The sequence below is a fragment of the Nelusetta ayraudi genome, unplaced genomic scaffold (assembly GCF_046127955.1).
Source record: "Nelusetta ayraudi isolate G7.1 ecotype Tasmania unplaced genomic scaffold, CSIRO-AGI_Nayr_v1 ptg000089l, whole genome shotgun sequence".
Lineage (NCBI taxonomy): Eukaryota > Metazoa > Chordata > Actinopteri > Tetraodontiformes > Monacanthidae > Nelusetta > Nelusetta ayraudi.
The window spans coordinates 450,817-466,688 of record NW_027466139.1 but is presented as its reverse complement, the minus strand read 5'-3'; the positions used below and the strand labels follow the sequence as shown (position 1 = coordinate 466,688).

Genomic DNA, 15,872 nt, shown 5'->3' with positions numbered 1-15,872 from the left:
GAGCGGTGAGCTTCCAGTCCGCAGTGTCGCGCAGGAAGAGAGCTTTTGTTGCATGTGCGCCTCGGAGAGGCCCCCGTCCGAAGTTAAACTGTGCTGTCGGTGGAAAATATGATTCACTGGCAAAGTCAGTCAAAAGGGCGTTCGTTCATAGAGCAGCTATTCAGCGAGCTGCTGCTGCTGCTGCCTGCTGCCTGCACGGTCACCTCCCTCCCGCCCTACACACACACACACACACACACACACACACACACGTACATACAGTTCACAACCAACGTGCCTGCATGGTTGACTGACTAGAGTTTCTCTTCATCACCGTCCAACTCAGAAGAAAGCAGCCTGCTGTGACTGATTCACTAACACCACTGTTGGCGGGTAAAACGGGTCGCTGCCACCGCTGGACTTTCAATCCGCGTTAAAACTCGGCGCTAGATCAAGAGTTGAACTTGGAAAAAAAAACAAAAAAAAAAACAACCCCAAACATTCCTGATCAGTGGCGCCACCCAGTGTTCCAATAGAGTGTGTGCAAGTGTGTGTGTGCAAGCCATTCATTCTGGATGGATGGACAGCCAGTCCCAGCTGTCACTGGGTGCAGGCAGGGTGACACCCTGGACAAATGGCCACTTTATTAGGGCCACATGGAGACACACACACACACACACACACACACACACACACACACACACACACACACACACGACCAACTTAGAGATTCCAAATCACCTCACATGCATGTTTTTGCACTGTCTGGTCAGCAGTCTGGTCTGCTGCGTGGTAAGCAGACCGAACTGAAGAAGCCATTCCTGATCAGTGGCGCCACCCAGTGTCCAAATAGAGTGTGTGCCAGAGTGTGAAACCAAAAAGCCAAAGTGTGAGGTATTCATATTTAAACTTCCCTAAACAATTAAATCAAGTTCTCACTTCTGTTCAGGTCACTTCTGGGTGAATCTTTCTCACCTCCTCCCTTCATCAAGACTGAATCCTTTGTCCACTGTTGCCCTTGTGTTTGAAAGCAGGCTGATTGAATGCAATTACTTCAACGTCTTCAGTCAGTTGTAATCCTCTCATGCCCCTAATCAGTGTCCGTCAAGCATGCACAGTACACAGGGGTGTCTTTCTCTGGGAAGTGAGAACAAAGTGCACTTACAGAGTTGTTTTTTTAAATGGACATTCATTTAATTATGCAAAGAGCTGCATATTGTTGTCAAAGATGATCAATACAGGGTACTCTGGGGAAAAGAAACAGAAAGGAAATGCGTGAACAATTATGGTTGACTGATGATCTAGTTATTTTTAGCTATATTCACTAGATAGGGTGACGATCATCCACTTTTTCAAGGATAATGGGAAATGGAAATGCAATGGCATCAATAAAGTCAGTTGTGTTGAGTTTGGTAGTTGTTTTGGTTTGGCAGTACTGCTCATAGTTACTTCACATAAAATACAAAAGACAAGACAAGAAAAGACAAGACAAGAAAAGAAAAGAAAAGAAAAGAAAAGAAAAGAAAAGAAAAGAAAAGAAATGAAATGAAATGAAATGAAATGAAAAGAAAAGAAAAGGGTTTAAAAGTGAATTTTGTAGTTTCAGACTTACATGACCCTAAAGCCAAGAGTTAAAGACCGTTTAGGTATTAATGACAGAAACATCACGAGTATCACGTTAGAATGATAAAAAAACAAACAATCAGCTCACAAATAATACAGTCCGGTAGAAAACAAAACAAAAAACAATCCAATCAAATCCGTCCAATAACAGAATACACGTAAGTAAACATTGATTACCATCGGCCCTAAATACTTGGTAGCTGATTGGCCACCCCGTATGAGCCCAACTGTCCCTTTAGCGCTCTCTGATTGGAAGGAGTCGCAATGGGGGCGTGGAAATGTTGAATCCGCGCGAAACTTCGCATCCTGTCTGATCAGAGCACTTCCGGCTCCCTCTTGTTGCAGGAGACTACATAAATGGCTATCGACTGGCTCTCCTAGGTCATTTTTTTAAAAAATTGTTTCGTGTTCGTCGTAGTATCTTTCTCCTCTTTCTCTTCGCACCAGCAGCACCATGTCGCAGGTCCGAGTCACCGATTACTTTTCCCAGCGAAAGAAAGGCACCGCGGCGCCTGTGAAGGCAGCCAAGCGCTGCAACCCCAGGTCGGGTTCCTCCCAACACAAAGACCCGCTTCGACCTCGCCTGTCCTCCGTCCACCGAGAGTTTGTTCGGGTTATCGACGAGGCGACGGAGGGCGGCCCTGTGGAGAAGACTTCCGCCGCCGTCGACAAAGATTCCCCCGCCTGTCCGCGGACGCCGAAGCGGGACTCGCGCGAAGTGGAGCAGCAGCTGCCCGGCGGCAGCGCCTCCTCGTCCGCCACCGCCGACCACAGCGCCGCCAAGAAGAGACGGCAGGCCGGGGAGCCCGCAGCCCCAACCACCGCCGCAGCCACGGAGAAACTCCCCAAGAAGAGGGCGCGGAGGAAAATAGTCCTGCCCAAAGACTCGGTGCAGGAACTGAAGGAGACACGTGGACAGGAAGAGGTACTTTTGCACGAGTGTTTCTGTGAAGTCGTGTTGTGGTACTCGGAGATTTTGGTCTCCAGACCGCATTTTAAGGCAAGACAAGGCAGCTTTAGCTGTACTGCGCATTTTCATACACGAGGCAACTCCAATGCGATTTACGTGATTAAAAGCATGAGAGTTTAACCTGCAAATAAAAAACAAAACAAAAAAAAACAGTCACACACTGTCGTTTGTGTAGCATAGCAGCTAGATGGTGCTTCACCATGTTTACTTTGAGCTCTGGGCTCTACTAATCTGGTCTGAATCTACAGATCTCAGTCCTACTGGGTTTATAGATGAAAATGTTTCAAAAATAATTGGCAACGCAGCAAAGGAAATTATTATTATATCATTTTATTGCTGAAAATAAATGTTGCTGTTCCTTTTAAAGCAAACTTGTCTGGTCTGGACAGTCTTGGTCTGGTCTTGGTCTCGGTTGGTGCAGTCTTGACAACAACTGAACCAACTTAACCCTTCCACCAGAAAAGTGCTGCTACATTTCTCGCAGGGCTTTCTTTGTAACAGGACTTGACGTGTGGTGTTGTTGTACTTGCTCTCCAGGCTGCGACGGAGACCAGGCTGACGGAGGAGACCCAGCCACCGGCAGAAGAACGTGTGACTGCCGGGGACAGCGGTTCCCCGCAGAGTAGCCAAGTCATCAGCAGAAGGACCAGAGGACGGACCAGCGAGGTAACGCCCACTATATGTCGTTGTTATCTTATGTTTTGCCTTTGCACATTCAAGGCTGATCTGCTGAAGGAAAAAAAAACATGTTTTTGCCGACATCCTTTTCCAATAGAGGCGTTTAGGAACACAAGATTACACACAACTGAAAACATTTCCACTCTTAATCCCCTATTCTGGGATTTTCTTTGCTTTTCTAGAGCCTGTGCAAAGAGGACATTGCAGCTCTCAAGTCTCGTCTCCAGAGGATTCAGCAGCGCTGGAAGGAATCCAGTGATGCTTCTGTCGCTGTCCCCACAACACCCTCTCCCGCCCCCCCGACCGCTTCAGCCGCTGACGACACCAGGTCTCGTGCTCGTAAACCAACCAAAGCTCCGGTCAGTGAGGCCAAGACGCTCAGTGCGACGCTGGCTCGAGCCAAAGAGCTCGCAGCCAAAGCCCAGAGAAGAACCGAGGAGAAGGAGGCGGAGGAGAGCGCGCAGGGCGACTCAGGAATCCAGGACAGGTTGGTGAAGGAGCAAGTCGGCGTCATCGTCATGGCACCTCTCGCTCACAATCACGCCGATCAGTGACGGTGTTTGCACGTCTGTGTTGCCTGCAGCAGTGAGCTTCCGGCGTACCAGAGGTATCACACCCTCGCCCAGGCGGTCCCGCCCGGCCTGGCCCTGCCCTACCAGTACAAGGTTCTGGCTGAGATGTTCAGGAGCATGGACACCGTAGTGGCCATGCTGCACAACCGCCACGAGACGGTGACCTTCAGCAAGGTCAAACAAGGAGTTCAGGACATGATGCACAAGTAGGTGACAAGTGACTTTTCAGATTTAGTGATTTTCCTTTGGGGTTTTTTTTCTGATAGGATTTCTATGCAGTCACCAGCTGCACCACCCATGCACATCTTCATGAGAGAAGTGTGTGCACGACCGACACTCTGGAATCTCATCTCATCTCTTCTTCTCTTCTTCTCCTCTGTCCACTGCAGGCGCTTTGAGGAGAGCCACGTGGCTCAGATCAATGCCGTGTTTCCAGACGCCTACACGTTCAGACAAGAGAAGGACGTCCCCACGTTCAACAGCAGCATCAAGAAGGGCAGCTACCAGCTCACAGTGCAGCCCATCATCCACACTGGTCAGGACAGCATCCCCTCCTGGCCCTTTTATACTTGTGTATATTCTGTGTGTGGTCCTCTTCATGTGAGGTTTCTCACTTCTGTTCTCAGGCCAGAATGAAAGCGCTGCTGCCCTGTCGGCCTCCAAGCTGCTGGAGCGGAGGCACATCTTCCACATGAACCTGGTCACCATGGTGAAACAGCACCACAAGGTCAGCAGATGCTCCACTCCACTCGGGTTCCCCCCGAGTTGTCGTCGCAACCAGCCAGCCGCAAGAGGCTGGCAGCAGTTTAAAACCAAGCCACACACTGCACTGACGTAGCCTCAGTCGGCACATTGACTTGCACACTAGATCACTGGTTAGCAGCGCGTGCTAACAGGCGCCCTCCTGCTGCCTCCCTGCAGACCTTCTTGTCCTCAGTGGTTCCTGCCATGCTGGTGCCTGAAGACAAACTGACCCGCTGGCACCCGCGCTTCAACGTGGACACGGTTCCAGCCATCCAGGGCAGCGCACTGCCTCAGCCGCCCCACACGGAGAAACTGGCCACCGCTCAGGAGGTCCTGGACAAGGCCCGCTCACTCATGACTCCCAAGGTAACAAAGCCGCTCTTGCATGATGTTTAAAACTCTTTGTCCATTCCACTCCGTCACCGCAGTGGTTTTACTCGATGGTACCTCGCTGTTCCTGCAGACTGCTTCAATTCTGCATTCTTGTGGTTTCAGATGGAGAAGGCTCTGGTTTCTTTAGCTTCGAAGACGGAAGACAAAGCTCCAGAAAGCAAAGCTGCGGCGTCTCCACCAAGTTCAGTCACTCCTGCGACATCATCAGCTGCTCCTCTGCCTGCTGCCCTGAAGGGCGTCTCTCAGTCCCTCCTGGACAGGGTACTGCAACTGATTCTACTCTCACTGTTTGATGTCTCTTTGCCCTCTCACATCTATCGGTTGCTGTTGTTTATGTCTTCAGCATTGTGCGTATATTTATTTTTTATTTTTTTATTTTTTTAAAAGATCCGTGCAAAGGAGGCGCAGAAGCTGCAGGCTGCGATGACCCGCAACCCGGTGCAGGAGGACCGCCTGCTGATGATGTCACGGCTCCCAGAGCTGGCCAGGATTTTGAGAACTGTGTTTGTGGCCGAGAAGAAGCCGGCGCTCATCATGGAAGTGGCCTGCAACAGGATGATTGTCAGCTACAGGTCTGCCCTCAGCACAGGTGAGGTTCAAAAGCTGCATGCTGGGATGGAATTAGAAATTAATTTATTATAAAATGCCTTCACATTACTCATGATTGTAAAATAAGCTTCCCCCCCTTCAATAACCACCAGGTGAAATGGAAAAACACATCCGGCTGCTGGCGGAAGTTGCTCCCGACTGGCTGACCATTCATCCAATCAGGAAGGACTTCTACCTGAAGCTGCAGAAGATGACGGAGCTCAACGCAGTTGTGGACAAAATCAGCAGCAGGTTAAAGGAGGAGGAGGAGAGGAGCTGAGGAGGCGGAGTGACGTAGACCAGCCGCTGTCTGCCATGACGACTGCTGGCAGTACCACACTCAGCCGTCGCCTCCTCCCACCTCCCTCCCTGTGGCTGTCACCTCCCCCAGCCTCCCTCCCTGTGGCCGTCGAGGCTTCAGGAAACCAGGAAGTCCTGGTCGGTCAGACACTCGGTAACCACAGGAAGCAGAAACTCTGCTTCTTCAGCCTCCCTCCTGAGGTCTCACTGCCCCTGCTTTAGTTATTACTCAGCCCCCCGGAGTTATTTTGGTCAATTTAAGATGAATATTGTTTTGTATTGTTTTACTTTTTTCCCAGCCTGGCATTACTATGATGTCTTATTTAAAGGTACACACATTGTTACTCTTTCCCGAACTTAAAGTCTCCGGCTTTATGGATGTCATTTTGATGGTACATCACTACCTGGTGGGTAGAGCCAGGCAACCAGAGAGCCCAGTTCTGTCACCACGACACAGCAGAGAAGCCAGATGTGGTGACGTGAATAATTGGGAGGATGATTAAAGCATTGTTTGCAATAAAAACAAAAATAAACCAACCGTACAAATGTGGACTTTTTTTTTAATACTTTTTAAGTATTTTCTTTTGTAAGGGTTAGTTTGCGACCGAGTCACCTCATTCGTTTTCATATTTCCTCTCAAAAATAAACAACCCACCACCACCCCCCCAAAGAAAATGAAATTGTAGATTTTTTTGAGCTGAAAATGAGAAATTATGCCAGTTATTTTTTTGGTGCATGCAAAAAACCCAACCCTAAAATACTGACTTTTTGTTTTCCAGATTGAATGTAATAATTGAATCATAAGATGATGCACGGAGTGAGGTGTCAACTTTGTAACAATACTTCAAGACAACAACAGCTTTTAGTTTGTTCCTTTTATTGTCGTTACTGTTATTCATTCAGGAGCTTTGTGCAATTAGATTTGCAATTTTCTTTTTCCTCGACAGACTTGATGGACCGAAGGTGTCTCAAAGTGCTCTGACAAAAAGCAAAATGTCCAAAAAAAAAAAGCATAACAAAAACCCCTAATGTTCTCAAACATTTATAGGCTATATTCATATTTTTTTTTTTACAGTCATCAAAACATAAAAAAAAAAATCAACAGAAACTTAAAAGCTGAACTGAGTCGCATGTTTAAATCATCCTAACTACAGCTGCTCAGATGATCAGAAGGTCCAAAGCTGGTCTGCAATAATGAGATGAACCCTGGATGTTCATACATCACCGCGTCTCCTCCTGCTTCGATCTCGGCTCACGTCAAAAGGAAGCAGAATACGTGGCTGCATCTCAGGACCACTTGAGAGTGCAGTCTTGGCCCCTGCTGCTGTCGCTGTCTGCTCGCCTGCAGTCCACTGTTGTGATTTGATTGACACAACTACATTATCCATCATCAATGCCATCGCACTTCAGCCGGTTGGTCGGTCAGTTGGTCATTTCTGCACGACTGCTCATGTATGGAGGTATATTTTGTTGCATTTTCTGAAGTATTTCTTAAGTACTCCTCCACCCTGAACGCAGGAGTGGAATACTGAGTATTTGCAAAAAAATAAAAAAATAAAAAGTCTAGATGGTGAAAGTAATTGATTGAAATCCAGCTGGGTGAAGCTGTAGCCGTCAAAGCACCAGATTGTGGACACAAAGTCTCTGAGGAGATGGAGTACCAGTGAGCTGCTGCTAGTACTGAACCAGTGAGAACACACTGTGTGCTTTGAGTTTGTCCACGCCTTTCAGATCTTTGAGCTCGATGACGACCAAGCAGCCCAAGATCTCAGCCTGCTGCTTCTTCATCAACTCACAGGCTGCGTACAGAGTTCCTACAACACAACACAACACACATTCAGCTTCAGGGTGCAGGGTTTAGGTGCATATATCCCATGGCAATGTGTGAGCCAATCAGATTATTATTATTATTTTTTGCTGGATGGTTACAGAGCCCCTCTAACCAGGGGAGTCCTGACCTCCAGTCGCCAGCAGGTCATCAATCAGCACAATCTTCTGTCCTGGGACCACTGCATCCTCCTGGATCTCTGCTTCTGCCTGCAAGAGCACAAGCTGGACTCTTAAAAAGAACTTTTGGTATCAGGAAGGAAGCGTTAGATTTTATTCTATTTTAATGATATTTCTATTTTCATTTGACAACATACTTTTATCTTTCTTTATAGTATATATACATTTCTATATCTAATGTGTCATTTAGCAAGACTCATATTGCTCCCTAACTGAACGAAAGAACAAGGACTGACGGAGAAGTCACTGGAAATAAGTGACAGGAGTGTGTGTCCACTTGTTTACCTTGCCGTACTCCAGATCGTAGGCCACAGACACAGTGTTGCCCGGCAGTTTGCCCTTCTTTCTGACCAGCACGAAGCCGACACCGAGGCGCTGGGCAAGCAGAGGCCCGAACAGGAAACCTCGAGCATCTAAACCTGCACACACACACACACACACACACACACACACACACACACACACACACACACACACACACACACACACACACACACACACACACACACACACACACACACACACACACACACAGGTGACCGGAAGTGAAGTCAGTTAGAGTGCAACTGCTGCCTCATTGGCCTTTAACACTCTTTTATTATATTATAAAGTAGTTCGCTGAAGCTGTTTTTTTTTTAATTTTCTTTTTACATATACACATATTGACTCAGATTTAGCCCTAAATTAATATTCAACAAACATGGATGTCACTCAAGAAAATTATTATTATTTTTTTTTTTTCTAAAGTGGCAATCCTGGATTGAGGTTTTTGAAAAGCACATTTGAGAGACATGAGAGCGGAGTGACCAACCTAATAGTGTAGAAGGCAGTTGGCCTCTGCTCAGAACACAGAAGCAATGCTATTTGAATCATAGAAGCAGCGTACAGTGCTGTGACTCTGACACGTCGCTGGTGCACAGACGGCTGCCTCACCTACGATCAGGTCCACCTGAGGGAAACTCCGCCTCACATGATCCTCAAACAGATCGGTGACTGCCGTCAGTGCAGCTGGAGCCTTCAGTATGGGGCAGATATCTCTGTGGGACAGCACACAACAGCAACACAGAGACAGACCAGAGGAATAATGTGAAACAGGAAATCAAGATGGAATTCAACTACGATTTGTGCTTTTGGGACAGAGTTGTGTTGTGTTGTGTACGTCCCGACCGGCAGACACCCACAGTAGCTTCAAGTAGAATAAACAGTCATAAAAAAAAGATCTTAAAACAACAACAATGAGCCTTTGACAGCCACTGGAAGCTCTTTCCAGTCACTACAAACAGGAATGAGTCACTTGCATTTTCTTTTCTCAACAACGCCAACCACGTGAATGACTGATCAGATAGCTGTGCTAAAGTGCAGCTCGTGGAGATAAAGCGAGTCCATTTTCTGGACACAGAAAGCCAGTTCCTCCGAACAGCACCTGTTTTGTTTGTTTTTGTTTTTGGGACAATAGTCACATAGACATTGTTTTTCAAGCCAGGAAGCACTTTGGCAACATTAAATAAATACACTGTCACAAAAATATTTTCATAGCATGGTTATTTCTATGAGTCAAAGATTCCATGTTTTTGCTCTGGTGTTTGTTCATCACTGCAACTAATTTGGACAAATTCATCTGCTGCATTAATGCAAATAATTTAATCAATTAAATGTATAATACATAGCACTAGAGTTCTTTACAGCAGCTAAAATAATACCAAAATAATAAGAATAAGAACATACACATAAATCACAACGAAAACATCAAAAATATATATTAACTCGATTAATTCGCTATATAAGGGACATTTATTCCCAATAAATTCAACGTTAAGACAGCCGGTTTATCCAGCAGGCACGAACAAACATGGAAGAGATGCAATAAACGGCGTGACGCGTGTTTGTCTTGTGTTAAAAATCCACTTCAACCGCTTGTGTGTTGTTGTTCACACTGGAACCGAGTCGCACGTTTACGACACCGGCGCCGTGTGTAGAAATGTTCACCACGTGACAGTTCACGCGGAGCCGCCGGAGAGGAATGAAATCTTACCGGAAGAGAATTCCTTTGTGCGGAAAGTCAGCGAAAGCCCGGATGTGCTCCTGCACGAGCGACAGCTTGGCCTCCGTGTCTGCGGACATTTCTGAGTGCCGTTTATCCTGACAACACCAATAACAGACACTTCTTCCTCCCCCCCTCGCTGCTTCACCCACCCCTCCCCTTCCTCTTCCTCTTCCTCGTTGTTGGCAATTTAAAGCTTTCTTTCGCCGCTACCGCCCCCTCCCGGACAACTTTATGCTAGCGCCCAATTTCCAAGTTGAACAAATTGTATTGACGGCCTCGATAGATCGCTAGCTAGCTAGCCAGCTAGCTATATATGGACATTAACACAACACAAAACACATTCAATTGAAAATAAATGTATTTATTTTATATGTGGCAGATTGCTCGAAATCTTTCCCCGACAGGTTCAAATATTTGGCAATCAGTGACAAAAGCTGCCATTGTTTATTTAAAAACAAGTACAAATCAATTTGTTTGGAAGACAAAATAAAGTCATTTGAAAGTGAGAATCCACCACCAAAAAACTACACTCAGGTACTTAACATGTAGTCTGCAATGAATTAGCACAAGGCTTCGTCAGCTGTCACATTTCTGCTGAGTGTGCGCAGCCTATCAAAAGTTCAGCATGTCAACTGTCCCATGACTAAAACATGGAAAGAAAGCATTTGTTCAAAAATCAAAATACCATTTAATACAGGCTTAACAACAGCATGCAGTGTGTATAATGGTGGCTTGCCCATGAAGGAAGAGAACTCCTTATCAAGTCAGAATACATCAGATGCGACAGCTTCTACTCTGAAAAAATAGAACAAAATAACAAATCCGTTCCAATAATAAACATTTTTCTGCCGTATTATAGTCTCAAAAACCAAAAATTGTAAATGCGAAGGAAGAATAACAAAGTTGAACATTACTTAGTTTGTTTGTCAAATCAAATCTCTGTTGTAACCGCTGATATTTTTCATGTATCTATATGCGATGTCATGCAGAACAATCTTCTGCTCTGATTCTATCCAAGCAACAGAAACTCTGCTTCGCGTGCAGACGTCTTGCTTCCTGCTGCTTTACACATTGCGAAAGAAAAATGCCTATTTTATTGCACCTAGTTTGAATGACAAGAACATTTCTTTGAAAAGACACAGAAAAAAGAAAAGGAAAAAAACGTAGCGTTGACAACGTACTGGCAAAAATCAAGATGCTAAACTTGGCTAAAGCTTCAAATGCCAACGGCATCCGCACTCTTCAACCCTGCTGTCATTGTTCAACATGTCATTGTTCAACAAAAATCATTTCTTTTTCATTTTCTATAGAAAACGTATCTCAGGGAAAGACCGGGAGATTAATCGATTAAATAATGGACTCTCTGGCAGTGAGTGATACATTTAAATTTCTGTCTGTCACATCACAATTGCAGGCCTAGCCATGCTGAGGAGAAACACACGCACACTGCCCATTGAAATCAACAGCTGATGTCTGCAATGTGTGTGTGTGTGTGTGTGTGTGTGTGTCATCAGCACCACCACCTACAAGGAACCATCAGCTTTGTATGATTTTTGTTTTGTCAATGACATGACACAACAGGTATACTGGCAAACTTCAAGGAAGCTACAGAAGATGCGATGCTCGTTGATGCGATTCATACAATTTTTTTTTTTTTTTTTTCTTTACAACAAACCGATAATAGTAGAATAGTTGCCTCTTCTTTCGAAATGAAACCCCGCCCCTGGAAAAATAAACTAAAGTACGATGGATGAGGAATGTAACTGAAAGGTTTTGCATTAGTCGAAACGGAAATCTGAGTGAAAGTTGAGAGCAGTTGCCATGAGGGGGAGGGGTCACAGCCAGTTAGGCCATTCAGACATCTGCAGGTGAATTCACTCTCATCAAATGAACTTTTCAGATATCCTCAGCGTCGTCCTTTCCCATTTCCACGTCCTTTCTAAAAACCCTCGATTCTTCATCGTTCCACAGCAGCCACCTTCTGACCTGGCCGTAGTTGCAGATCTACTGCGGTTTTACTTTCAGTCATCCAGCCTGTACGTTGCTCATGTCTGCAATTAAATTGTCTCGCCATTAAAAGTAAAATCAGTGACTCGATGGCCGCTCGCCCGATGCAGAGCGTCGCTCAGTCAAAGCTGTATTGCCGATATCGGCAACTGTCATTTAGGATAGGAGAAGATTCAAATGTGATTTTCAGTGACATTTTTAACCGCGTTCAGACTGGCAGCCAGAATGCAACGTTCAGCCCATCCAGACTGAAACCGGAGGGCTCTTTGCAGTCTGAACGCTCAACAAATCACGTGAAATCCCACTTTTTGTGAGCGTGAACGGGGTGAATGTGATTGGCTGGAGGAGGAGGAGGAGGAAGAGGAGGGGGCGAGTCGAGACAGTAGTGGATGGCTGGATGTTTCCTAGTAGCTGTCATAAAGTAACATGTTCCCCCAAATATGTGGATTGATATGACGAAGAAAGTAACTTGGGAGTCGGGGGAGTCATCGAGCCATCAAGCTGCAACTTGTAACAATAAAATGACATTCTCATATAAATATATAGATCTCAAACTCATACTCCATAACCTAAACTCATGCGGTATGGAAGATAAAGATATGGGTTAAAATCTTGAAAAGTTATGACATAGCAAACTGAGTGAGCGGAGCAAATGAAGAACGCTTTGCTCCACTCTCACTCACAAACTTTCACTAAATAATAGATTGTGTGAAACAAAATGAAATCATAACAAATAATTCAAAGCTGCTCAGAAAGCAACAAAACAGAAAAAAAAACATGTTTTTTTTTTCCTTTTGTATGTTCATTCCATATTTGTTGTTGTATGCTTATTGGCAAATTTTGAAAAAAAAAGTTTTAATCTTTAATTTGTGATTATATTGCCCTTTCCATCATTGTACTGAATGAAAGAAAATCTCAAACTCTGAACCACTGACTGGTGGTGAACGTCCAGAGATCCTCAACAAGCTTAAACCCCAAACTGGAGAAACAACAAATAAATACAAATAAAACACTCTTTTGACTCGGGTCCATTCACGAGACGGCTGTCAAAATTATGTAAGGAATGCTTCTGTACATGTGATCTTAAATTAAACAGGAAAATACTTTGTTTGTAATACACTAAGAAATTGAAATCTGATGACAGATTTCTTATTTACTGTCTGAACTGGCAGGATCTTGTTTTTATCATCACATATCTCCTCTTATACTGAAAACCAGACCATTAAAAAAAATAAATGCACAAATATATATCGTCTGTTTTGCAATTGCACGCAACATATCGGTGTATATGCAAAACCTTGCAAAATGTTAGTGACCAAAAAAAAAAAAAAAGAAAAAGAAAATAAAAGACAATGATATTATTTTAAAATCAAAAATTGGAGAAATATTTGGCTCATTCTGTTCTGAATGGCTCGGATACTGCGACATATTTACAAAGTACCATTATTTTCACTATTATACATTTCTCTTCTCATAGTGTACAATACTTACAATGATTGCATTGAATAGTGTTTCTGGCCTCACACCTCTATGCAGAGGAGTCATGAATATCTCATATATGACCAGGCGTAAAGGCAGATTGCTGTCATTTGCCAAAACAGCACATTTGTTTTTTGTTTTTTGTTTAAAAAAAAAAAAAAAAAAAAGTCATATAGTGTGAGAACATCAAGAAGGAATCATCGTGGGTGTCTGTTTTTGGTTTTTCATGGAAAACGTGGTATGGATTTGCTCTGTGAGCTGGTCAGGATTATTTTCAGTTACAGTATTGATGTCACACAACTACAGCGTGCTAAAGTGTCTGTGCCTAGTTTTTACAACGAGTGAAACTGACCGGTCGGAGACACGCGACTGGGTTCAGGGCCCTGGTGCGGATGCAACGGTGTCTGAAAAGCCTGAAAGTGAAAAAATTTAAAAATGAAAAGCCAAAGTTTGGGGGGGCGGGGGGGGGACAGCAGCTGGCAGTCAGCCACCGCCCACCACCTGTCTGTGTTTAGGTTCCAAACCAACTGCTTGGTGATGGTTTCCAACCAATCGTTCTGGCACTGCGTCTGCTGCTGAAATGCAAACTCCCGAGATGTGAATATGAACTGAAAGATCTCTTCAGATTTCTTCGAGCTTCCTCTGTGTGGCTTGGTGGTGGAGGCAGTGGGCCTGTGGGGAGCTACTTCTTAGCCAGCTGAAAAGGATGTTGACCCTTTGAACATAGACGTGAACGCACGTTAATCATTTCACACACGCAGGGGCTTCCTGGCGAATACACACTTTCACCAGTTAATGAAGTTTAATCGTAGATGTTTATACTTTATGAATGAGGGATGAAAGTTTGGCTGGGCTGAATCTGAGCCTCGCCATGTGACATATTTATAAAGTATAAGAGTTACACAGTTATTAAACAGATCATGGCTCGGAATTAAAAAAAACAAAACAATCAAGTGACAGAAAAACATTCAGAACTGGTAAAAGTGTGTGCTTACTATCACGTGTTACAGAAGTATTAAGGAGTGCAATACACTGGATACAAATACATCGCTCCGTGTCTTGCTGCCACATTCTAATAACAGGCACCAACTTTTCTCTCAGACTCGAGCTCTTTAACACTGGATTTCCAATCCGCGCTACAAATCCGCAGACAGCTGAAGCAGTAACAGACCACTCAGTCCAGGCTGTGAGCAAACCTTCAAACCACTGCAAAGCAAAGTCAGCACACCACCGTCGAGATCAACCAAACCAAACCATCCACCGAGGCCGGCGACACTTAGAGGTGCAGTGTGTAAATGAGGTCGACTGGTGGTTCACAGAGGTGGAACCTCCTCATCAGATGGAGAAGTCGCCAGTGTGTGTCGTCAACGGCATCCTCTGTCAAATGCATGAAAGCCACCGGAGTTCACTGGGAAGCTTGGAGGAGGGAGGCTGAGTCAATTAGGGCTGCAATCTTTAATGTGGCCACCAGGTGACACAAGTTTACATGCTGCACCTTTAAGACTTGAACGGCGATGGAAGCTTAGTATGAAGCCATTCCTTCCAGACCGGCCCATGTTAGGTCTGCTCCTTTGAATGGTGTTTACCTGTTGTGTTGCCAGTCATTGCTATGGTGACAACAACAACTGGCAACCTGGCTTTTGGCCATCGTTCGGCTCTTATTTAGACTGAGTTGTTGTCTGAAGGTTTGGCTGATGGGGTTGCAAAGTGATTTTTTTTTTTTTTTATACAAAACAATTTTTTTTTCTTCCCCAATCTGTTCATCCTGTAGAACACAATGTTTTAAATAATATATATATATTAAATATTAGTGAATACATATAATAAATAATAAGGATGTGTCTTTAGAGTGGCTCGGTTTTGTTTTTTATTTTGCAACGGGTATAAAACTGACAGGTGACATCATCATGAGGCAAGGCACAGATACATGCTGGCTGAAGTCCAAATCGCTCCCAGCTCCTGCTTTTCACTCCTGAATGTCACGTTGACGCTCGATGCTGAAACTGCACGTGCTGCGACACTCTGACTGACTTTTTATTTTGAAATTTTATTTTTTATTTTGGATTAACAGCAAGTAATTACAGCACTTTAATAAGAAAGTACATTAAATTAGAAATGATAATAATAATAATAATAATAATAATAATAATAATAATAATAATAAATTAACAAATTCTACTTAAATCTAGTGACAATCAACGCTCATCTTAATTTAATTATGGCTGTCACCCTGAACATTTTTAACAAGGTAGAACTTATATGGACAGAAGAGATATAAATGGACCCCCCCCCCCCCACTCCCCCCCCGCACAGCAGCCAGCCAATGACAAAAGCAAGAATTCATGTGAGGTAATGTGTCGAAGCAGGAGACAAGAATCTCTCCAGGCATCAGCAAATTCAAGCTGTTTATAACATCAAGCAAGCGTTGTCAGATAGCAGCAACTTTCACAAACAGCTTGATGATCATCTTCATCATTTCTCCCCTGTG

General features: G+C 44.4%; 2 protein-coding genes across 2 annotated transcripts; one reads left to right on the top strand and one right to left on the bottom strand.

The window, feature by feature from the left end:
* The first annotated feature begins 1,928 nt into the window (after window positions 1-1,928).
* Window positions 1,929-6,393, top strand: cdt1 (chromatin licensing and DNA replication factor 1). Its single transcript, XM_076046154.1, has 10 exons — window positions 1,929-2,527; window positions 3,110-3,238; window positions 3,433-3,737; window positions 3,834-4,028; window positions 4,212-4,357; window positions 4,449-4,549; window positions 4,744-4,932; window positions 5,062-5,220; window positions 5,347-5,548; window positions 5,661-6,393. Exons 1-10 carry the CDS (start codon window positions 2,057-2,059, stop codon window positions 5,825-5,827), a joined length of 2,064 nt encoding a protein of 687 aa, XP_075902269.1. The 5' UTR covers window positions 1,929-2,056; the 3' UTR covers window positions 5,828-6,393.
* Window positions 6,394-6,703: 310 nt separating this feature from the next.
* Window positions 6,704-10,025, bottom strand: aprt (adenine phosphoribosyltransferase). Its single transcript, XM_076046173.1, has 5 exons — window positions 9,887-10,025; window positions 8,788-8,891; window positions 8,140-8,273; window positions 7,806-7,884; window positions 6,704-7,661 (listed from the first exon to the last, which is right to left on the bottom strand). The coding sequence occupies exons 1-5, from the start codon at window positions 9,973-9,975 to the stop codon at window positions 7,522-7,524; spliced, it is 546 nt and encodes a 181-aa protein (XP_075902288.1). The 5' UTR covers window positions 9,976-10,025; the 3' UTR covers window positions 6,704-7,521.
* Between the last annotated feature and the right edge of the window lie 5,847 nt (window positions 10,026-15,872).

Bases quoted from the DNA above. Each gene is read 5' to 3' on its own strand.
- cdt1 (XM_076046154.1), top strand. From the start codon at position 2,057: ATGTCGCAGGTCCGAGTCACCGATTACTTTTCCCAGCGAAAGAAAGGC. The intron at 4,358-4,448 runs GTCAGGACAGCA...TTCTGTTCTCAG, and splicing joins GCAGCCCATCATCCACACTG to GCCAGAATGAAAGCGCTGCT. The intron at 5,549-5,660 runs GTGAGGTTCAAA...AATAACCACCAG, and splicing joins CAGGTCTGCCCTCAGCACAG to GTGAAATGGAAAAACACATC.
- aprt (XM_076046173.1), bottom strand. From the start codon at position 9,975: ATGTCCGCAGACACGGAGGCCAAGCTGTCGCTCGTGCAGGAGCACATC. The intron at 8,892-9,886 runs GTAAGATTTCAT...GCTGTCCCACAG, and splicing joins CACAAAGGAATTCTCTTCCG to AGATATCTGCCCCATACTGA. The intron at 7,662-7,805 runs GTCAGGACTCCC...GTTGTGTTGTAG, and splicing joins TGACCTGCTGGCGACTGGAG to GAACTCTGTACGCAGCCTGT.